This window comes from Rhinopithecus bieti, unplaced genomic scaffold (genome assembly GCF_001698545.2).
Source record: "Rhinopithecus bieti isolate Rb0 unplaced genomic scaffold, ASM169854v2 scaffold_21022, whole genome shotgun sequence".
Lineage (NCBI taxonomy): Eukaryota > Metazoa > Chordata > Mammalia > Primates > Cercopithecidae > Rhinopithecus > Rhinopithecus bieti.
This window is the reverse complement of record NW_016810401.1, coordinates 389,104-410,759: the sequence shown is the minus strand read 5'-3', so window position 1 is coordinate 410,759 and position 21,656 is coordinate 389,104. Positions and strand designations below refer to the sequence as shown.

At 53.8% G+C, this 21,656-nt stretch overlaps 3 protein-coding genes across 5 annotated transcripts in view; all 3 read right to left on the bottom strand.

Annotated features, from left to right (window-relative positions):
• The window catches only part of PTPN6 (protein tyrosine phosphatase non-receptor type 6), an 18,325-nt gene extending 14,785 nt beyond the window's left edge, over positions 1-3,540 (bottom strand). The window contains exon 1 of one of the 2 annotated variants that reach the window (XM_017891788.1): positions 3,271-3,540. In XM_017891788.1, coding sequence (XP_017747277.1) covers positions 3,271-3,284 — 14 coding nt within the window. In that variant the 5' untranslated portion in view covers positions 3,285-3,540. The remainder of the gene's footprint in view (positions 1-3,270) is intronic. The other variant, XM_017891787.1, reaches the window with a different exon arrangement.
• Positions 3,541-4,000: 460 nt separating this feature from the next.
• Positions 4,001-6,613, bottom strand: CUNH12orf57 (chromosome unknown C12orf57 homolog). 2 transcript variants are annotated; one of them, XM_017891784.1, is made up of 3 exons: positions 5,768-6,613; positions 5,318-5,494; positions 4,001-4,231 (listed from the first exon to the last, which is right to left on the bottom strand). In XM_017891784.1, exons 1-3 carry the CDS (start codon positions 5,817-5,819, stop codon positions 4,080-4,082), a joined length of 381 nt encoding a protein of 126 aa, XP_017747273.1. In that variant the 5' UTR covers positions 5,820-6,613; the 3' UTR covers positions 4,001-4,079. The 2 variants fall into 2 exon arrangements, with proteins under 2 accessions (XP_017747273.1, XP_017747274.1); XM_017891785.1 differs by having other exon boundaries at positions 5,405-5,494.
• Positions 6,614-7,619: 1,006 nt separating this feature from the next.
• Positions 7,620-21,650, bottom strand: ATN1 (atrophin 1). Its single transcript, XM_017891783.1, is given in 11 exon segments — positions 7,620-8,193; positions 8,379-8,559; positions 8,900-9,043; positions 10,769-11,465; positions 11,939-12,161; positions 12,439-13,505; positions 13,507-14,454; positions 15,408-15,521; positions 15,671-15,808; positions 15,956-16,144; positions 21,544-21,650. Coding segments are annotated over 10 exon segments (3,573 nt in total). The 5' UTR covers positions 15,983-16,144; positions 21,544-21,650; the 3' UTR covers positions 7,620-8,159.
• Positions 21,651-21,656: the final 6 nt, after the last annotated feature.

Below are 21,656 nucleotides of genomic sequence, written 5' to 3'. Positions count from 1 at the left end.
GAGGTCAGGAGTTCGAGACCAGCCTGGCCAACATGGTGAAACCCCGACTCTATTGAAAATACAAAAATTAGCTAGGTGTGGTGGTACACGCCTGTAATCCCAGCTTCTCAGGAGGCTGAGGCAGGAGAATTGCTTGAACCCGGGAGGTGGAGTTTGCAGTGAGCCGAGATTGCACCACTGCACTCCAGCCTGGGCAACAGAGTGAAACTCCATCTCAAAAAAAAAAAAAAAAATTAAAAACCATGCAGATCAAGATCAACGGTGATATAAGAAGACAGGCAGTCTGGAAGGGCAAACAAAGCAAAATAATCTGTAGAAAGTTCTTGAACTTCTCTGAGCCTCAGAATCCCCGCCGACAAATGAGCTTAACAATATTTCCCAAATACTGATGTGAAAAGCTGGTAAGTGGCAGGGCTTCAGTGCCGCCAGCTTTTACATTATACTATTAATCCTCAGGCCAACACTACTTAGTAGGTGTTATTCACCCAATTATAGAAATAGAAACTAAGACTCAGAGATGTTAAGTAATTGGCCAGGGTCACAAGCTAGTGAGTGGGAAGGTGGGTAAAACAAGGATGTCAGATGCCGGAGCCTGGTGCCCTTTCCACCACCAACCATACCGCAGCAGACAGCGTCGGGGGCAGATGGGACAGGCACCGCCAGAGCCCATGATGGAAGGTGGAGGAAGAAGTGCTCCCTGAGAGGCAACATGCGTCAGGGCAAAGGGGGCACGCACGGAGTCCACATGTGCAGTGCCTGGCTGTGAGCAAGCCGTGTGGCTGGAGCAAAGCTGCTCTGAGAGGTTGGGACCCTGCTGTAGAGGGTCATTCAAGGCCAGGCCGAGAAACCAAGGATGGAATCTGCACCAGGGGAGGCCTGGCCAAGCTACCTGGCAGGAAAATGACCACGGAAGGGATCAAGCACCAGAAGACTCAGTAGGAACCCCATCGGCGGGGCCGACAGTGACAAGACGTGCACTGGGGCAGGAGCAGACGTGTGAGAAGCAAGAATCAGCAGGGCTGGGGAGCCACCCACTCACAAACTCACCAGTACTCTGTAATCAGGTTGTCACTTTTTCTTTTTTGTATTTTTTTTTTTGAGATGGAGTCTCTCCCTGTCGCCCAGGCTGGAGTACAGTGGTGCAGTCTTGGCTCACTGCAACCTCTGCCTCCCAGGTTGGAGCAATTCTCCTGCCTCAGCCTCCCTAGTAGCTGGGACTACAGGTGTGCCCTACTGTGCCCGCCTCATTTTTTTTCTTTTCCTTTCTTTTCTATATCTTTAGTTGAGACAGGGTTTCACTATGTCGGCCAGGCTGGTCTCGAACTCCTCCCAAAGTGCTGGGATTACAGGTGTGAGCCACCGCGCCCAGCCAGTTGTCACTTTTTCTTTCTTCTTTTGGCCAGTTCTCACTTTTTCTTTTTCTTTCTCTTTCTTTTCTTTTCTTTTTTTCTTCTTTCTTCTTTCTCACTTTCCTTTTCTTCCTTCTTTCTCTTTTTCTTTCTTTCTTCCTCTCCTTCCTTCCTTCCTTCCTTCTTTCCTTCCTTCTTCCTCTCTCTCTCTCTCTCTCTTTTTTTGACACAGAATCTTGCTTTCTCACCCGGGCTGAAAAGTGCAGTGTCACAATCACAACTCACTACAGTCTTGACCTCCTTGGCTCAGGTGATCCTCCTGTCTCAGCCTCCCAAGTAACTGAGACCACAGGTGCGTGCCACTATGTCCAGCTATTTATTAGTAGCAGTAGTTGTAGCTGAGATGAGGTCTCTCTGTATGTTGCCCGGCGTGGTCTTGAACTCCTGGGCTCAAGTGATCCTCCCACCTCAGCCTCCCAAACTGCTGGGACTACTACATGCTTGGGCCATCACCTTTTTTTTTTTTTTTTTTTAATAGAGATGGGATCTCTCTATGTTGCCCAGGCTGGTTTTAAACTCCTGAGCTCAAGCGATCCTCCCATCTCGGCCTCCCAAAGTGCTGGGATCACAGGCATGCACCACCTCATCTGGTCAGGTTTTCACTTTCAACATCCCAGCTCCAACAAGGTCTAACCTGCCGTGGCTCTGCCTCTGCTCCACTAGGGTCCTCTGCCATGGACACACTGTCCTTTTTTTGTTTGTTCCCACATCAGGGCTTTGTGCTCACCATCTCCTCTGCCCAGGGATGCTCGACTCTTGATCACATCACATGGCTGGCTCCTCTTCCTCCTCAAGCAGGTCGCAGCTCAAACGTCACCTCCTCGGGAAGGCCTCCCCGATCCCTCCAGCTAGTAGTGTCACCTACACACCCAGTTACTTGCTAGCACATGAAGCTGGTTCATTTTCTTTTTCTTTTTTTCTTTGAGACAAGGTCTCGCTCTGTCGCCCAGACTGGTGTGCAGTGGTGCAATCACTGCTCACTGCAGCCTTGACCTCCCGGGCTCAAGCAAGCCTCTCACCTTAGCCTCTCCATAGCTGGAACCACAGATGCGTGCCACCACACCCAGCTAATTTCTTATTTTTTGTAGAGACAGGGTCTCACTATATGGCCAGGCTGGTCTCAAACTCCTGGGCTCAAGCAATCCTCTCGCCTTAGCCTCCCAATGTGCTGGGATCACAGGCATGAACCACTACACCCAGCCGAGGCTGTTTCATTTTCTGCATAACACTTCTGAGAATCTGCAATGATCCAATTTATTGGGTTATTTGTTCAGTCTGTAACCTCCCACTGGAATGTAAGCTCCGTGAGAGCAGGGACCATGTCTGTCTTGTTCACTCCAGTATTACCAGCATCTTAAACAATAGCTGGTGTGTAACAGATGCTCAACATGTACCTGCTGAATGAATGATGCAGGGGAAAGGGAAGTGAAAGGAAATGGAAGGAAGATGGGACCAAAGTCAGATGTTGGGAAGAGCAGGGAAGTTGGCTGGGCATGGGAGGGCCTTCGCGGGTGGCCTCTGATTGCTGTTTCAGGTATTGTGAGCTATCCACGGGGGACAGGTCCTAAGCAGGAGACAGAAGCAGGAGCCCAGAGGCTGGAAGTAGAAATGCAATGGAGAGAACAGATACACACTTGTCAGGGGGAAAATGTTAAAGATGGGGCAGAGGGGCATGAGTGAGCCTGGGGGTCCTCACACTTTGTGGGAAGGGGAAGGCTCATAGGGGCCGGAAACAGGCGCAGGGCAGGGCCGCGGCAGATTGCACTCGCGCTCACACACACGTTGGAGTGAGCATCAACAAGACCCTCCCTCCCTCCAAAACTAACAGGAGACTAGGACCCAGGTGGTGCCTGGGACTTACCCACAGGACAGCATCTCTGTAGGGATGGGGAAGTCACGGCGGAGGGCCACAGGGGGCGGGGCTGAGCCAGGGGCACAGCTGTGCACAGCAGCCCAAGCCAGGAGAGGAAGAACCGCTCAGAAATCAGCCACTTCCTCCTCGATCCAGCCTGCCAGGCCAACGGCACCGCAGGGACAAACCCTGGACTAATAGTCTCCAGGAAAAGGACAGGTGGGGCGGGGCTGGCCTGAGACCGCCCACAGTGGCCAGCTTCCCTGCAGCCCCAGTGCACGAGTACAGCAGGCCTGCCCGCTGGGCCAGGGCCCCCTTCCCTCGGGAGAGGAGGAGCCACCTGGAGCTCCACCTGGAGCTCAAGCTGACAGAGCAGCCTGCCCCTGGGTAGGAACAAAGACCAGGAAGTAACCCTGGCTGAGGGAAGAGCAACCAATGGGGGAAACCTCTCAGTAGGCAGAAACCAAAGCGCCTAAGGGAAAGTCCTAACAGCCCAATTCCTCAGAAAAGGAGGTGTCCCCTGTGCAGGCCCACCCACCCAGAGCGTCGAGGGGCCCAGTCCAGCCTCTCACCCTGCCCTGGGGGAAGGGGAGGAGCCTCAGGCCCTCACTGGAGCAGGGTTAGGCCCAGCCAGGAGTATAGGAAGGAGCTGCACCTGGGGATGGGGCCTGGAAAGGCAGAGGGAATCTGGGAAGGTGAGATGGGGGTTGTCAAGTCTGCAAAAGACTCACACCAAGGCTAAGTCACAGGCACGTTTATTATCGTCTGGAACATCAAGGCCTTTCCTTCCCTGGCAGGGGCATAGGGAGGGCCAACTCTCAGGAGGCAGCCACGCTGCCACCAGCAGCAGGCCCGTGGGGTGGCAGGGTCATGGGCGGCAGGAACAGCGCCTTCAGCTTGCCTGACAGGCTGGCGATCTCAGGATCCTGGGCTTCGTAGGACTTGACCAAGCGAGCAAATTTAAGGACACCTGCAAGAGGGAGTGGAGGGTCAATGCTTCTTCCAAGGACCAGCATGTGTAAGACAGCTGGAGGGGGTGGTAGTTTAAGCATGAACTGCTTCCCCACTGGCTGGGCAGCTGTTCGCAAAACAGGACACATGCAGGCCTCTGTCCAATGTGGTTTGGATCAACTTCTTGGTCTACACTGGGCACAACTAGATGGGATGCAGTGAATGAAAATATCCCAAGGCAGCGTGCTTCTTGCTCTCAGGTGAACCCTTTTAGCAGTTTAGTCACTGGAACCCCAAGAATGAACACGAGACCCCAGGTCTGTAGCTGGAATGCAAGAAGGCTATGGGGCACCAGAGCTGAATCAGTCAGCACTTTTGGGGAACACCAGGGTCTCCCCAAAAATTTAACCACCAACCCCCAAACAGAAATTAGCTGAAACACCCTGGAGAGACTGCAGCCACTGCTGTCATGCAGACATCTCACTAAAAGATGGCACAACAGCGCTGACGTCCAGCTCTGCTACTACTAAGAGTCTGCACCATTAACGTTTGCTCCCTCATCACAAAATGAAATAATAATGTGATTCACAGTACAGGTTGACCATCCTTAATTAGAAAATCCAAAATCTGAAATTATTTGAGTGCCAGTGTGAAGCCAAAAATGGAAAATTCCACACCTGACTTCGTGGTGGGGGGTGGGGGTGGGGGGGCTGCAGTCAAAACGCAGTCAAAACTTTGTCTCATGCACAAGATTATTCAGACTATTATATAAAATTACCTTCAGGCTATGTGCTTAAGCTGTGTGTATATGAAACAAAACAATTTCGTGTTCAGACTTGAGTCCCATCCCCCAAGATATCCATGTATATGTAAATATTCCGAAATCTGAAAAAATCCGAAACACTTCTGGTCCCAAGCATTTCGGATAAGGGATACGCAACCTCTCCTGTACAAAATGCAACTCGGAGGCACAAGCTCAGGGTAGACCCTGGGCTCTGAGTGCCAACACTGTCGCCGTGTGGCGAGAAAGGAGACAACCGCTCAGGGCCCCACAGATCCGGCGCCCTCTCCCGACCCAACCCCCGCCTTCCCGCGTCTGACCCACCTTCCCCGTCGCAGCTGAAGCCATAGGCTTTGATAACCTCCTGCTGGATCTGCGTGGCCACGGGCAGCACGAATTGCAGCATCTTACCCATGTCGTTGCACGCGTTATCCCGAGCCTCGTCCATGCGCACTGCATTCTCAGGGGCGGAGAACGCCTGGATCACCTCCGCCAGGACCACTGCGCGTCAGAAGCAACCCAGGGAGGCGTCCCGGGTAGGCGTCGGAGAACGGAGAGCGGGCCCAGTGGAGAGCGCAGGGAATTAGTGGATTGAGGCTATAGGTAACCCAATAAGATCCCGAGTCTTGGGGGCAAGCGCCCCACTTAAGACGACGGTACCCGGCGTCCCCTACCCTGTTTTCCCGGCGGACGAAGCCAGGTTTGTCCCCCCACATCCTCCGCCCGCATCCTCCCCGGACCGGCAACCCATGCCTTGACTACGATGATTCTCACCCTTTGCCTGCTCAGCGCTCAGGGCCGCGGGTTGGGCCGCGGCGGACGCCATACGACGTCTGAAGCTGCAAGTGCAGCGGAGGTAAATGGAAAGCTCAGGAAGAAAGAGCCACGTCCTACAACAGTTCCCAAGGCCAGTGGTGGCGGAAAGGAAGCAGCATCCGGCGTAGCCGGAAGCCCCCAGGCGTGGTCCGAACTTTCTATACACAAACCTTATAACAGCCAACACTTATACAAAAAAAAAAACCTCACGGAAATTGTGCACCCTAAACAGATTCTGTTGTTACAAACAACCTATCTGAAAGGGGCTTTCCAGCAAATACCGGAAAGCCTGCTAGACAAATTCTAAAAGAGCTGTAACACTGATGCGCATGTGTCCAGACAGAAGATGGGATATGCATGAACTCCACAATTGGTGAGGGTGAACTCAGGTGGCTTTTTTCTTGTTTCTATTACTGTATAAACAACGATGCATGTTGTAACTTTCAGTAGGAAAAGAATATTCTAAGGAACTTAAGTCATTCATTTCTAGAGTTCGCGAACATTTGCTCTCAGTCTATGCAAATGAGTTCGATGCTGATTGGTTTAGATACCAGCCACTCACAGCCAGTTCGTTGTTGTTAAGCCCAGAGACCTGGATTCGGCAGTAATAGCCCAGAGCAAAAGCCATTCTCGCACTTTCCTAAAATGGCCTTGTCTACTCATGAGCGACAGAGCATAACGCCCGGCCCGATTTCCCTTCCCTTCCCTTCCAGGCTTTTGAGATTATCAACCACTCCTTTCTCAAACTGTAGGGTGGTTAAGGATGCCAGGTACTAATCGCCTGGACCTATTAAAACTAGCCCACCCCAAACCCCGCTTCATAACTGGTTTTGTTGTTTTTGAGACGGAGTCTTGCTCTGTCGCCAAGCTGGAGTGCAGCTGGGGGGATCTTGGCTCACCACAACCACCACTTCCTGGGTTCAAGCGACTCTTCTGCCTCAGCCTCCCAAGTAGCTGGGTCTACAGGCGCGCACCACCATGCGCAGCTAATTTTTGTTTTTAGTAGACACAGGGTTTTGCTATGTTGGCAGGCTGGTCTCGAACTCCTGACCTCGTGATCCGCCCGCCTCAGCCTCCCAAAGTCCTGGGATTACCAGCGTGAGCAGCCACGCCTGGCCTCATAACCAAAACTATTCCATGGAAAGGATTCAGGACTCTGAAGCCTTTGTTCCAGAGGAGACTGGTGGCTCCTAACAGTGAGACCCCTCTGAACAGATTCCAAGACTTGACCATGTCAGAGGTGAGCCTGTCCCAGGCCTCTAGTGTTTGGTTGGTTGGGGTTACTTTTGTTTTGAGATAGGGCCTTGCTCTGTCACCCAGGCTAGAGTGCAGTGGTGCGATCATGACTCACTGCAGCCTCGATCCCCAAGTGATCCTCCCACCTCAGCCTCCCGAGTAGCTAGGACCACAAGTGCACCACAACGCCCAGCTGACTGTTTTTTAAGATGGGGCTTCTCTCTGTTGCCCAAGCTGGTTTCCAACTCCTAGGCTCAAGCAATCCACCCGCCTCAGCCTCCCAACGTGCTGGGATTACAGGCATGAGCCACAGAGCCCAGGCAGAGGCCTCCAGTATTTTGACTGCCCAGCCTTGGGATAGGAGGGAGCACTAGCACCCCCGGTACCGCCTCTGGCTGAGTCAGTGCTCCGGGCTCTGCAGGGATCCCCTCTCCAATTCTTCCCAGCCCCTACACCCAGTTCCTTAAGGACTGGTCTTCCCGCTTCCCTGCCAGACCCTGGCTGCAGTTCTAAGTACCGCTGCACTGAGACCCAGCCTCACCCCCATATCCCACAAAGAACAGTCACAGCCATGTTCCTGGGGAGTTGTGAGGATGTTTTTGTTTGGTTGGTTTTGGTTGGGATGTTTTTTAAGAGCGTCATATAGATATTTATATATATAAATTATTAATGTGGGGAAGGGGCAAGGGGCATACATTGCAAAGGGGGCGCGCACACAGGGATCGGGGAGGGGCAGGGTTGGCACACGATGCTACGCAAAACAGCCACATCTAACAGATGAAATAATCACACCAACGGGGCAAGGGAGGGGCGGCGGCCATGGGGGTTGGGCATGGGAGAGAAGAAAAGCAGGGGGGACAAGGAAGAGAGACCTGGTCCAAGATTCTGTGCGCTTTCTGTCCCCATCCTCGCCTCCTCCCCACCTCTGCATACCACACCAGGCCTTGGCCTTCTGTCTGTCCCTCCCTCCCCCACTCTCTGTCCAGCTGCGGAGGCCCTGCAAGTGAGCAGCACCTTCTTGGCTCTGGGTGGCAGGCCAAGGGTGGGGTGGGGGGAGGGTGGGGATGCTCCAAGGTCCAATGTAGGAGCCGTGGTGCTCTCTTGATCGCAGGTTCTACAGTGGCTTGTCGCTTTCCTTCTTCAGGTGACTAGGGAAGGGGCAGTGCATAGCAGAGAGGTAAGAGACTTGAGACCAACCCTGACCTTGCCCCCTTACCGAAGGGGTTGTCAGAGGAGGGGTTCCCTCCCCCAGGAGCACAGTGCCCAGCTGTTCCATGCCCACAGCCCCTCCCAGGCTCGCTGAGCCCATGTCCCCCTGGAGACCCTGGGGTACCTGTAATAGTCCTCCTGGGCAGGCAGCGGCACACTGTGCAGCGGGTGATGGGCATGCAGCCACTGCTGCTGTTCCAGCGCCAAGCGCTGCAGCTCAGCTGACTGTGCGTGCATGGCCTGCAGCTGATGAGCTGCTGACATTGGGGCAGAAAGGGAGGCCGGCAGGTCCCGGTAAGGGGCAGCTGTGAGCAGGAAGGGCAAGGGTCACATGACCAATGGATAACAAGTACCAGGGGATAGCCAGCTCCTTTACATACAAAAGTAATGAACTAAAAAGTTAGGTAACACAGCCAGTTCTCTAAGTTGCCAGTGATAGAGTGGAATTGGGATTCAAACCTCTTAGGCTGACACTAAAACTTGTGCTTCTCTTGGGCAGAGGTTCAGCTCTCCTATTCCCATGCCCAGCTCCTCTAGGCATCTCCTCATTCCTCCTCAAGCCCAACTAGGCCCATCCCCCCACCTAAATACCTCCTTTCTGCCCTTTTCTCATTACAGCTTGCCTACCCCAACTTCCATCCTTACCAAAGAGCTGGTGACGAAGAACTTCGTTCTCGTGCAGAGGGTGAGGAAGCAGGGGGTTAGGGAGAGTTCCAGCTGGGTAGGGGATCCGAGTAAGGTGAGACCCTGAGGCCAGGGGGTCGATGAGAGGGTGCACCGAGGCAGAGGCTGGAGAGCAGAGAAGAGGAAGGTGTCACCAGAAGGCAGGTGTAGGGAAAACCATGCATTTGGGTGAAGGGATCCAAGCCTGGGAATTGAGTTGGACAAACACAAGGAGCTCCAAAGTGGAACGAAGGCAGAATGGAAGAACTAGAGGCCTGTGGGGGGTGGACAGGCTGAGCCCTACTGGAGGAGGGACATATGGATGACAGAGGACAGGAAATTCCAGTCATCAGAAGGGTGTGAGGGGAAGGAGAGGGAGAGGTCGACTGCTTGAAGGAGGTGGAAGATAGAAGTTTAGGAAATAAGACAGGAAGAGGCCAGGTGCGGTGGCTCAAGCCTATAATCCCAGCACTTTGGGAGGCTGAGGCAGGCGGATCACCTGAGGTCAGGAGTTCAAGACCAGCCTGGCCAACATGGTGAAACTAAAAATACAAAAACATTAGCCAGGCATGGTGGCACACGCCTAGTCCCAGCTCTTCAGGAGGCTGAGGCAGGAGAATCGCTTGAACCTGGAAGGTAGAAGCTGCATTGAGCCGAGATCGCGTCACTGCACTCTGGTCTGGGCAAAAGAGCAAGACTTGGTCTCAAATTTAAAAAAAAAAAAAAAACAAGAAAAAAAAGCAAGCGGGTGCTGTGGCTCCCGCTTGTAATCCCAGCACTTTGGGAGGCCAAGGTGGGCGTATCACAAGGTCAAGAGATCGAGACTATCCTAGCCAACATGGCGAAACCCCGTCTCTATTAAAAATACAAAAATTAGCTGTGTTTGGTGGCACACGCCTGTAGTCCCAGCAACTCAGGCAGGCAGTGCCTGCTGAGGCAGAAGAATCACTTGAACCCGGGAGGCAGAGGTTGCAGTAAGCTGAGATCGCGCCACTGCACTCCAGCTTGGCGACAGGGCGAGACTCCGTCTCAAAAACAAAATGGTGAAAGGATAGTAAGTAAAGCTCATTATTGCCTGTGACACCCAAACCCAAAGCTACAGGGCCCTTTCTAGAAAGTTACAGATCTAGAGACGGAGAAGAACATGAAAGACCTCTCACTGTGAGAAAAGGAGAAAATGGCAAAAAATAAGAGTTGAATCCAGAGAAATCAGAAAATAGGTTTGTGGATTGGGCACGGTGGCTCACGTCTGTAATCTCAGGACTTTGGGAGGCCAAGGTGGGTGGATGGCTTTGAACTCAGGAATTTGAGACCAGCCTGGCCAATATGGCAAAACCCCATCTCTACCAAAAATACAAAAATTAGCCAGGTATGGTGACACATGCCTGTAATCCCAGCTACTCTGGAGACTGAGGTAGGAGGATCACTTGAGCCCAGGAAGTTGAGGCTGCAGTGAGCTGTGACTGCACCACTACACTCCAGGCTGGGTGGCAGAGCGAGACTATGTCTCAAAAAAATACATAAGATATGTTTGTGAAGGACTCGGGAGAATGGGGCTGTGAGGATAGAAAGGTGTGTCCTTCAAAGGCTCCTACCTGGGCCTCTGTCATGGGTAGGATACTAGACTATGGAGAGGACTGGGGTGTGAGGAATACAGGTTCTGTGGCCAGGCAAGGCCATGAGGAGACAGGGCTGAGGGAATGTCAGGGAGGCAGAGCTGAGGGAAGCAATCTCAGGAAAAGTCCATGCCAGGCGAGGGGAGGAAAGTCTCAGCCAGAGGAACAAAAGAGCCCAGTCATGATGGCGGACGGTGGCCCCAAAGGGCCAGGGCGAGGAAGGAGGGGGTCTCACCTGCATGGATAGCATCTTGCTGGTGCAGGTGCAGGTGCGAGTGGATGTGGGAGTGCTGGTGGTGATGGGGAGTCACATTGAGCATCTGCAGCCGGGCCAGCGGATCATTGCCCAGGGCCGCCACCCTTTCTGCGTGCTGCCTCTCAGCTGCCAGCCGCTCAGCATAGGACATGTCAGGCCGCAGGGCTGGCCCAGCTGCCAGTGCTAGACGTTCTCGCTCCAGGGGCCCCAGGCTCGGATGAAAGGGGAAAGGGTGCAGGCCAGGTGGGCCAGGCTGCAGAGCCAGGCCCCCATGTCGGGGAAAGGGATCCAAGCCCGGCCCAGGGACCCCATGTAGGGGTTCCAGCTCACTAGGCTTCACCTCGAAGCCAGGCTTGAGGCGGTCACGGAGGTCTCGTTCACGGGCTTCCCGTTCCCTCTCCCGGGCAGCAGGATCGCTGCTGTACAGGGCCGGGACATTGTAACCCAGGAGCCCCGGGTCCACTGCCCCCAGGGGCACGTAGAATGGATGGTTACGATTGCCAGGAGACATGACATGAGGCCGGGCATATTCACTGAGAGTGCGCAAGGCTGGAGTGTCAGGACCCAGGTAGGGGGGCACTGTAGCCACCGCACTGCCCGGTTCAAATGGAGGGCGATGGGGCACTGGGCCCAGAGATGGGCATTCCACCGGAGCACGGCCCTCCTGAGCCAACTTCTGTGGGGTACAGGGAAAAGTGGAGTCAAAGCCGCAGTTATGAAAAGAGGTGGCTGGTTTCAAGCTGCCCATTTGTTTCCACAGCTGAATGCCAAAATGCCTCACCTCACTGAAACTCTGCCCACCTGGAACTTAACTGCGACCCCCCTTCCGAATAGCTGCCCTTCTTGGGATCCACAGGTAGTCCCATCTGAGCATGCCTTCTCCCAACCCAGGAATGCAGACTGCTGTCGCTGAAATCCTTTTCGGCTCCATTTCCTGGGCTGCAGTGGTACCTCCCCTCCGACAGGTGGCGACTTGACTCGCCCGCCCACCTAGCACAAGCCCCAGCACAAGCCGTAGCCCCAACCCCAACCCCAGCACCAGCCCCAACCCCAACCCCAGCACCAGCCCCAGCCCCAGCCCCAGCACCGCAGCACGGCTAAGAGGGAAGGAGGCAAAGAAGGCGGTGGCGCAGGCAGTGACGCACTCACCACGCTGCGTTCAAGCTCGCGCTCCTTCTCGCGCTCGCGCTCCTTCTCGCGTTCCCGCTCGCGCTCCCGCTCCTTTTCTTCGCGCGCGCGCTGCTCCGCCTCGCGCCGCACCTTCTCCACCAGGTCGGCCCGCTTCTTGGCCAGTTTGGAGCCCTCCAGTGGCACGAAGTACAGGTCGCTGCGCGCGCACGAGTTGAAGCCGCGATCCAGGTGTTTGTTGAACCTGCCAGGCGTGGAAGCAGCGCGCGCTCAGCCGGTGCGAGATGCCCGGTGGAGCCCGCGGAGCCGCGGCCCCAGCGAGTGCTTGTAGGCCCCGCCTAAAAACCACCCCTGCAGGCTGAGCTGCTGCCGGCCTCACTGGCCGCTAGGAATGGACAGAGGAGAGGGGCGTGCTTTTCTAAAACACTACACCAGCGCAGGGCCCCTCCCTGCTACTCCCTCTCCGTCGCCGCCTTGTCGTCCCCCTTCCAGGCCCACCTCCGCCCCACCTGGCCGCTCACCTGGCAGACTGACTGGCATGGCTGGGCACATCTACCACCTTGGGAGGGGGCGAGGGGCTGCGGGCTGGCGGAACTGGGCTCTCGGGGGTCTCATACTCCTCAGCCGGCTCCTGCTTGATCTGCGTGGCGCTCAGGGGCGGCCCTGAGGCAGGGGCCGCAGGTGGTGGTGGCAGAGATGGCAGGCCTGAGGGCCCCGCAGGTGGCAGGGGCCCAGGTCCCACGGTGGGCGAGCCCGGCTTGAAGGTCCCTGGGCCTGCAGGTGGCGAGGTTCCTCTATAGCCCGGTGGGGTCCCCGTTCGGAAGTTGGGAGGGGACCCGGGTTTGTATCCGGGTGGGGTGGCTGTCTTGTAGGCCCCTGGGGACGGGGCTCTCTTTCCGTACGGTGGGGGCCCAGGTGGGGAGGCCGTTTTGTAGCCTGCTGGCGAGGAAGCCACGGTGGCAATGACCGTGGAAAGGGTAGCCGAAGAGGTGGTGACCGTAGGCACCGGTGGGAAAGGGTAGGGCGTCCCCTGAGGTCCCTGGGAGGGGGAGGGGTGTGAACATGGGAAGGACCCTTGAGAAGTGGAAGAGGAAGAGTTGGAAGAGGAAGAGACTGGAGGGCCATTGGGGCCTGCTTGGCTGTAGGACACCTGGCTGTGAGGTGGGGGCAGGTGTGTTGGCCCTGGTGGGTAGGGCCTCAGAGACCCCAGGGAGGGAGACATGGCATAAGGGTGTGCGTGGTGGGAGCTGCCGCCCTCCAGGGGGTGGGGAAATGCTCCAGGAGGGGGCCCAGAGCTTCCGTGATGCTGCTGCTGCTGCTGCTGCTGCTGCTGCTGCTGCTGCTGCTGCTGCTGTTGCTGGTGATGATGGTGATGTGTTGAGGCTGGTGGGTGGGCAGTGGACTGGGCCCCAGTAGAGGGCGGGAAGGGGCCTGGATGGGCATTGCTATTGGCTAAGAGGCGGCCATAGGGAGGAGGTGGTGGGGGACCCTGGCTCCACACAGCCTGGGATGGGAGAGAAGGCTGAGTATACTTGGGGGGCTGATTGGAGACAGAGAGGCTTGTTGGGGGAGGGAAAGAGTGGGGGTGAACTGGGCAATGCCTGGGAAGCTGGGTAGGGGGAGGCAGAGGAAGAGGAGGAAGAACTGGAAGAGCAGGCTGCTGCAGAGCTACTACTAGAGGATGAATAAGGAAACCTCATGGGGGGTGCTGGGGCAGAAGAAGAGGAAGCAGGAGGCAGAGAGTGGGGTGAAGGAGCCAGAGTCGGGCCCTTCTCTGGGCCAGGAGGAAGTCCACCCATACCCTGCCCCATGGCATGGGGAGAGGGCAGATGCCCAGGTAGTGGTTGAGCCCCCAGGCCCGGGGGAGAGGCTGATGCATTGTTGAGGGGTCTCAGGGCAGGTGGGGGAGGCAGGTTCGGGGTCACATGGGGGAAGTTGGCTGGTGGTGGAGCAGAAGGTAGGTTCCCACCACCCACTGGAGTGTTAGGTGGCTTTGTTGGGGGAGCACCACCAGCCCCAGAGCTTGATACTGAAATGGGAGTAGTGGGTGGGGGGTGTTGCTTACCCCCATTAGGGCCCCCCACTGATGAGGCAGCCCCTCCCGCCTTGGGACCCATTGGGGGTCCAGACAAAACTCCTCCACCAGCGCCCCCAGGATAGAGCTGTGGGTGAGGGGGAGGGGCCCCAGGAGGAGCCTGGAACATTCGAGATGTGGGGGGCTCCATGGGAGCATGATATCCAGTGGGTGTCACAGAAGGATGGGGTTCAAAGCTAGCCTCTGGCTGCCGAGGGGTGCTGTCTGGCGGTGGAGGGGAAGGGGGAAAGAGTGGAGGTGGGTGGTAGGGGCGGGCTGGGCCCTGGGACAGGCCAGAAGATGAGTCGGAGTCATTCTCCACACTTCCGGGGCTGTAGATGCTGGGGGATGTGCTTCGGTTGTCCTGGTCAATATCCCTAGGGTCGCTGCTGCCATCATCATTAAGGCTCCGCCCATCCAAGCTATCCAGATCAGAGGGAGACTGTGGCCGAGGGAGTTCCTGCTGTAGAAAAGGGAAGCCTCATTTTTTCTCTTTTCCTTTCCTGCTTCCCTGAGATTTAGGGCCTGTCTTGCATAAAATCATTTCCCCTCACAGCACACTGTTGTACTGTGATGTGGTACCTCTTGCCATCTGGGGACTCCCCACTTTCCCCACATTCTTGGCTGCTCCCTAGCAGCCAGTCTTGTTTCCCTCCTGTAAAACCCTATTCCTTCCTCAAGGATCCATCTCAAGCACCTTGTCTCTACCCACAGCTGACTACAAATCCCTGTCTTCCACCATCTCATAACCACCACTTTAACCATCGTCCATCCCCCAAGCCCTTGGTTCTTAGACCACTTCTGGCCGGGCACAGAGGCTCACACCTGTAATCCCAGCACTTTGGGAGGCTGAAGCAGGAGGATCACTTGAGGCCAGGAGTTCCAAACCAGCCTGGCCAACACGGTGAAACCCTATCTCTACTAAAAGTACAAAAATTAGCCGGGCGTGGTGGCTCATGCCTATAATCCCAGCTACTCGGGAGGCTGAGGCACAACTGCTTGAACCCAGGAGGCGGAGGATGCAATGAGCTGAGATCGTGCCACTGTACTCCAGCCTGGGTGACAGAATGAAACTCTGTCTCAAAAACAAAACAACAACAAAAAAAAACAATAAAAAAGAAAGACCACTTCTGCATTTCCTTAAGATTTATTTGTTCCTTCCACTAAGACTTCTCACCCAGAGACTAGAATCCCCCAACTCTTCTGGTCCCCTTTGGCCCTGCCAGGTCATCTGGTGGTCTGTCAAAGTTCTAAGAATCTCTCTGGCATATTATAGACAGAACTGCTCTCATAAGCACTATGATCTGGCCTTTCTCTTATGTCCCGGGAGAGATCCAGCTAAGAATAGTGAGCATAAGGAAGTCTGAGAAAAGAATGGTCACAAGATGGGTCAGGATGGCGACAAGGGTCTCCCACCTCAGTTTTGGTCTTTTTTGGTGCATTGGTCTCCTCACTTTCACTCTCTGAGATCTCCTCACTCCGACCCTGCTTGTTGACCTTTGGGGTGGAGGCTTCCTCTACTCGGGCCTTCTGTTAGAGAGAAAGAAAATTCCTGTCTTTTCCCTACCTCCCAAGCTCCCCCGTTACCCTCTGCCAAACAGGAAGTTCCCCCGACAACACACACACACCCTCAGCCCCAGTGCCTGGGCATCCTGTGGGAGGACCTGAGGACAGAATACCTTGGCTGTCTGCCTGGACTTCTCAGCTTTGCCATCACTGCTGGACGTGCTGACCCCTCCAGGGGAGGCCCGGCCCCTCGATCTCAGTTCTTCCCGGGGCCCAGGGGCCTCTTTCTTCCGTCCACTCCTCATTGACATCTGCAGGAGGAGGAAGGAGGTAGGTAACACTGTTCTTTACACTGCACCTAACTTTATGGTGCACATTATTTGTTCTTCTTCTCTAGACCCTTCCTCCTAGCTTGCCTGCCCCACCCCTCATCTTTCAGGTCTCTCATTTTAACTCACCGAGTCTTTATTCTGTCGTGTCTTCATTCTTCAGGCTGTGGAGACTCCATTCTCCTCTGCCTGGGCAGCTGAATACAGAAACTTCTCTGCTCCACCCCAAGTTCCCCACAGCTGTGGTCTGGGAAGCAGGATCTCCAAGTTTCCAGTATAGGCACCTGGAACTTTTGCAGGATCTGTTTTCAGTGAAACCTGTTAGAAGGAAACCATCAGAGTCTCCCACTGGGAGAACAGAGTCACAAAGGAATACGATTGTGCTTGTCAGAGAACTGAGCAAGTGGCCCAACCCTAAGCCTTTAGGCCAAGAGGTAGAGATACCACAAGACACTGCTGGCGTGCCCCGTGGGCCACCTTAGCTATCTAAAAGGCAGGGAGATGCTGCTCAAAGTATAATCTCTTTCACCTCTGTAGAGGGCAGAAAATTCAGATGTACCTACAAGCTCCAATCCGGGAGATCACACAGTTTTACCCTTCATGATCCTCAAAGGATATTTGTGAATGCACACATTCCACGGAGCCTTGCAAAGGAACATAAAGAAATGGAACGCGGCATGGTGGCTCACGCCTATAATCCCAGCCCTTTGGGAGGCCGAGGTGGACGGATCGCAAGTTCAGGAGTTCAAGACCAGCCTGGCCAACATGGTGAAACCCAGCCAGGCGTGGTGGCGCGTGCCTGTAATCCCAGCTACTCAGGAGGCTGAGGCAAGCAAATCACTTGAACCTGGGAAGCAGAGGTTGCAGTGAGCCGAGATCATGCCACTGCACTCCAGCCTGGGTGACAGAGTGAAACTCTGTCTCAAAAAAAAAAAAAAGAAATGACGTTGAAGTATTAATTTGTTGAGTACCTTCTTTATATCAAGCCCTTCACACACATGATTTCATTTAATATTTACAGCCAACCCTGAATGGTAAGCATTATTACCTTCATTATGTAGGTGAGGGAACTGAGGCTCAAAGATTGTGATTGTGACTAGCTCAACCTCACACAGTGAGGAACCAGTGACAGAGCCAGAATCAAACCCACGTCTGTGACTTCAAAGCCCATGCTCGCTCTTCTGTACTTTGCTACATTCTCCTCAGAAGTTGGTGGGGAGAATTCTCAGAAGGCCTAGATCAGTCACAGAGATATGAAAAGAATCTTTTCTCACATCAGAGTAGGTAGAAGAAGAATGTCCCATTCTATAATACAAAGGAACACAGCCCTACCAATCCCAAGACTAAACCTAGGTAGCCCCAAATTGTAGAACTTCACTTATGAGAGCGTCATAAAGGACTCATTCTCTAGTACTTGAGCTCCCTAAGGCTAGAGGAAAAGTCAGGGTTTTCACATGAATGATTAAAGACTCAAAATATCCGTGAGCAAACAATACAGATTTACCAATTTTGAAGCCTGTCCTCCTACTTGGTGAAGACAGGGTTACACAGCTCCTCAAGCCAGTCCATCCATATCTGTCTATCAGTAGGTAGGCAGGTATAGCCAGCTATATTCATTTGCACTTGTTCGTATTTCTTGCTAAGTGTCAAGTCCCTCCAAATTACTGATTGTAAGATCTTTTGAGAGCAAAAATGGTATTTTCTTACTTTTTCTTCCTTTCCACTGATGTCGTATATATACGTGTGTGCACTTCTCTTGTGATTGACCTTTAAACCCACTAACTTCAGTAGGTCTTTCTTCCTGAATTAAGTGCTGCTAGCTTCAGTGGGAATAGACTAAGCTTACCCATCTATTCTATTCTGAGTTGGAGGCCTGCTAGGTAAACGGCATGTCCATATTCTGTAGTGTATTTTTCCCAAGGAACACAGTAATTCTCACTCACCTCCATGGAACCATACTGATGCAAGCAGTAAGGGGTGAGTCTAACCTTTCCAGGAAACTTCACAATTTACTTAGAATCACAAAATTGCTGGGACAGAGCCTGTCTTCTGAACTTTCAACTGATGTTCTGCCCAGTAGACTAGTCTTTTTTTTTTTTTTTTTTTTTTTAGACAGAGTTTCATTCTTGTTGCCCAGGCTGGAATGGAGTGGCGCGATCTCACTCACTGCAACCTCCACCTCCTGGGTTCAAGTGGTTCTCCTGCCTCAGCCTCCTAAGTAGCTGGGATTACAAGCTGCACCACCACACCCTGCTAATTTTTTTGTACTTTTAGTAGAGACAGAGTTTCACCATGTTGGTCAGGGTAGTCTCGAATTCCTGACCTCAGGTGATCTGTCTGCCTTGGCCTTCCAACGTGCTGAGATTACAGGCATGAGCCACTGTGCCCGGCCAACTAGTTTTTTTTTTTTTTTTTAAGATAGATTTTAATTGTTGTTCCCCAGGCTGGAGTGCAATGGCATGATCTCAGCTCACTGCTACCTCCGCCTCCCAGGTTCAAGCGATTCTCCTGCCTCAGCCTCCCAAGTAGCTGGGATTACAAGCGCCCACCACCACGCCTGGCTAATTTTGTATTTTAATAGAGACGGGGTTTCACTATGTTGGCCAGGCTGGTCTCGAACTCCTGACCTCAGGTGATCTACCCGCCTCAGCCTCCTAAAGTGCTGGGAATACAGGCGTGAGCCACCGCGCCTGGCCTTTATTTATTTTTTTTCAGCTACAGCTATTTTCCCACATTTTTTAGTTGTTGTGTAGACTGGTATTAAAATACTATCAACCAAAAAACAAAAAAGAACAGAAAGAAAAAAAAAATCCAAAGAACAACACCCACCATAGCAAAAGAGGAAAACAATCTTAAACAAAAAGCACAACAAAGATGACTATTTGTGACTGGTGTATCTTTGCCAGCCCTCCTAGAGAAGGGTGTCCATCTCCCTTCCCTGTCACAGAACCTGTTCACCAAGTCAGTTAGGTTAGGGGATTCAAAAGGTAAGAGAAACACAGGAATGTACCTGAGGAACACAGCAATCATAGTATGCCCTTCTTTTTTAATCACCTGAAATCTGATAAAACTAGCAATGAGTAGCTTTGAAGGACAAAAGCAGTCATAAAAGAACAAGTAATCCTGGGGATAAGAAGTGGCAGAGGAGGGAAGGAGTTAGGGTTGGACTGTGTGTGTTTCTAGACCTGGGTCATGTTTTAGCACCAGCCTACACTCCTAGCAGACAATCATTGTAACTAATATTACAGAGCACCTACTCTGTATCTGGCCACACACTAAGCACATTCACCTTCATTACCTTACTTTAAAAAGAAAATGATTAGGCCGGGCGCGGTGGCTCAAGCCTGTAATCCCAGCACTTTGGGAGGCCGAGACGGGTGGATCACAAGGTCAGGAGATCGAGACCATCCTGGCTAACACGGTGAAACCCCGTCTCTACTAAAAGATACAAAAAACTAGCCGGGCGAGGTGGCGGGCGCCTGTAGTCCTAGCTACTCCGGAGGCTGAGGCAGGAGAATGGCGTAACCCAGGAGGCGGAACTTGCAGTGAGCTGAGATCCGGCCACTGCACTCCAGCCTGGGCGACAGAGCAAGACTCCGTCTCAAAAAAAAAAAAAAAAAAAAAAATGATTAAGACCAGACTGGGTTGGGAGGAAAGTGAGAAATAGAAAAAGAGCCCCTAAGTAAGAACAGGAAAAGAAATTAAGAGACATATGGGATGTCAGAAGGAATACAGTGGAGTCACAAGCTCCCTGGGAGGGGCTCGCAGGCTAAATTTCAGGATCATTGGCCCAGCCCCCAACATCATTCTGGACCTGCCAGACTAACCAGTCCAAAGTGACTCCTAGATAACAATGCACTGGCCTAAGCCTTCTGAGAATCCAGGACCTTTAGGGAGGCCTCAGAGATCATCTCATCTATGGCCCCTTCATCTTAACAATGAAGCCGGACACTTCAAGAGAAGTGCCTTGCCCAAGGTCACAGAGGCACAGCCAGGTCTAGAGACACAGGTCTCCTGGCTCCTATTCTATAGTATTTCCCCGGCATGAGGCTGTTTCATGCAGCCCTTTGTCCTGGGCCACCCTCACCTGGGATGGGCCTGGGAGCCCAGCCATTTCTACAAGGTCAGGGAAGAAGGCCAAAGGTTAGTTGAGGTAAGGAGGAAAAGGGTAAGTTATTCAAGAAGGGAGGCTCAAAGAAGAATTCATGTTTTAGAAAATGAAAGAAAGTGCAAAGAAGCAAAATGACAACTCTACAAAAAATATAATAAGGGAGGTAGAGGTCAGAACCAACTGCCAAAAGATGGTGAAACCTGAACAGGAGCGTTTTCACCCTCCCATCATGCCTAGGTGGAGAGACTTGGAGAAACACCTATGATCTGCAAGGAACATATCTACCTGTTCCAACAGACTGCAACATGAAAGGGGACACGCTGCCGTGGGGAAACTCCCATCCACCAACAGATCCAGAAACAACCTCCAGAACCCAGCCCAGAGTCCCAAGGACATAGCCGCAGGCCGACGTCCAATAAAGATTCGAAGCCCCCGCCTACCAATTGGACATCCCACCGGATCACTACCATAGCGACACAGTGGCAAAAGGTGCCTCCAAGAGACCATCCCAGGAGTCCATCTGGAAGCCACCCCTGCCCCCTCCCAGTTGCCAAAGCAACTCCTACTCTCCTATAGCACCTCAGGGAAGGGAGCTTAAAGGTACCTACCCTAGTCGAAATAAGCCCATGCACAAAGGGAGATCTTTGAGCTCAAAGCAGTAACTAAGGCCTCCCTATATAGATCACAGCTCCAGGGGCAGCTGACTCTCCGGAAATTGGAGGGTGAAGGGTGGAGGTCGCAACTTGCTTGGAGTGCCTGTAAGGTTGCTCAATTATCTCATTTCCATCCTCCCAGAACCCCTTTCTTCCCAACTCCCCCTTCTGTGTTCCTGTTTTCCTCCTCATTCGTTTTGGAATAACCCACACTACCGGGCCCCAGTGCCCTCTCCAAGAAGTAACTATGTCTGGGATGGGGAAAACAGGGTCAGAGGTGACCTGGAGTAGGGGAATGAAAACCGTCACAAAGACATGGACTTCCCACTTCCACGCTGGAAAACCTCTGGCTCTTCTCAAAGATGGACCTCTTTTCGCCCAAGCCTCCGTTTCCCCGAGGTTCATCAGCCACAGTCCCTCTTTCCACCTACCACACCCCTTTCCCGTTTCCCACTTCCCGTCCATTCCTAACACCCCCAACCCCAGGCTCCGGAACCCGTGTTCTGGGCCTTTGGAGCTTTTTCCTGGAGCCTTCATGCCCCACCTCGCTGCCATCTCTCCTATCCCTTCTGCCTTCGCTCCGAACCCCACTCAGAGCATCCCCCGTTTTCCTTCGCCAACCCCCGCCTCGATGTTCCTCCTCTTTTGGGTCCGCGGGTCCCGGCTACCCCTCCGGCCCCACAGCCTTCCTCCGGAGACCCTCCCTCCTTCCCCACCTTCCCGATCCTCCCGAAGCCCTGGGCCCTGACCCTCCTCGACGGGCCCCACCCCCTGAGCCCCCGGCCTCAGGCCAGGCAGAGCCCGCAGTGGGGGGACGGGATTGGGAAAATAACAAATGGAGGCGGCGGCGGCAGGAGGGGAAACTGGGAGGGGTGGGGGTGGGGAGCCGCAGGCCGGAACCCGGGCGGGACAGAATCCCGCGGGCCCGGGGCCCAGGCGGCCGCAGACCTTACCTGCTGGTAGCTCGAGACGGCTGGCTGGCTCCGAGCGGGATTCCGGGCTCCAGCGCCTCTGGGGGGCGGCGGCGGCAGCTCCCCCGCCCCCCTCTCCTCTTCTCTGCCTCAGT

Excerpts from the sequence above, each read along its gene's own strand:
- CUNH12orf57 (XM_017891784.1), bottom strand. The coding sequence starts at position 5,819 with ATGGCGTCCGCCGCGGCCCAACCCGCGGCCCTGAGCGCTGAGCAGGCA. Across the intron at positions 5,495-5,767 it reads GAGCGCTGAGCAGGCAAAGG|TGGTCCTGGCGGAGGTGATC; the intron begins GTGAGAATCATC and ends TCTGACGCGCAG. Across the intron at positions 4,232-5,317 it reads CTTCAGCTGCGACGGGGAAG|GTGTCCTTAAATTTGCTCGC; the intron begins GTGGGTCAGACG and ends TCCCTCTTGCAG.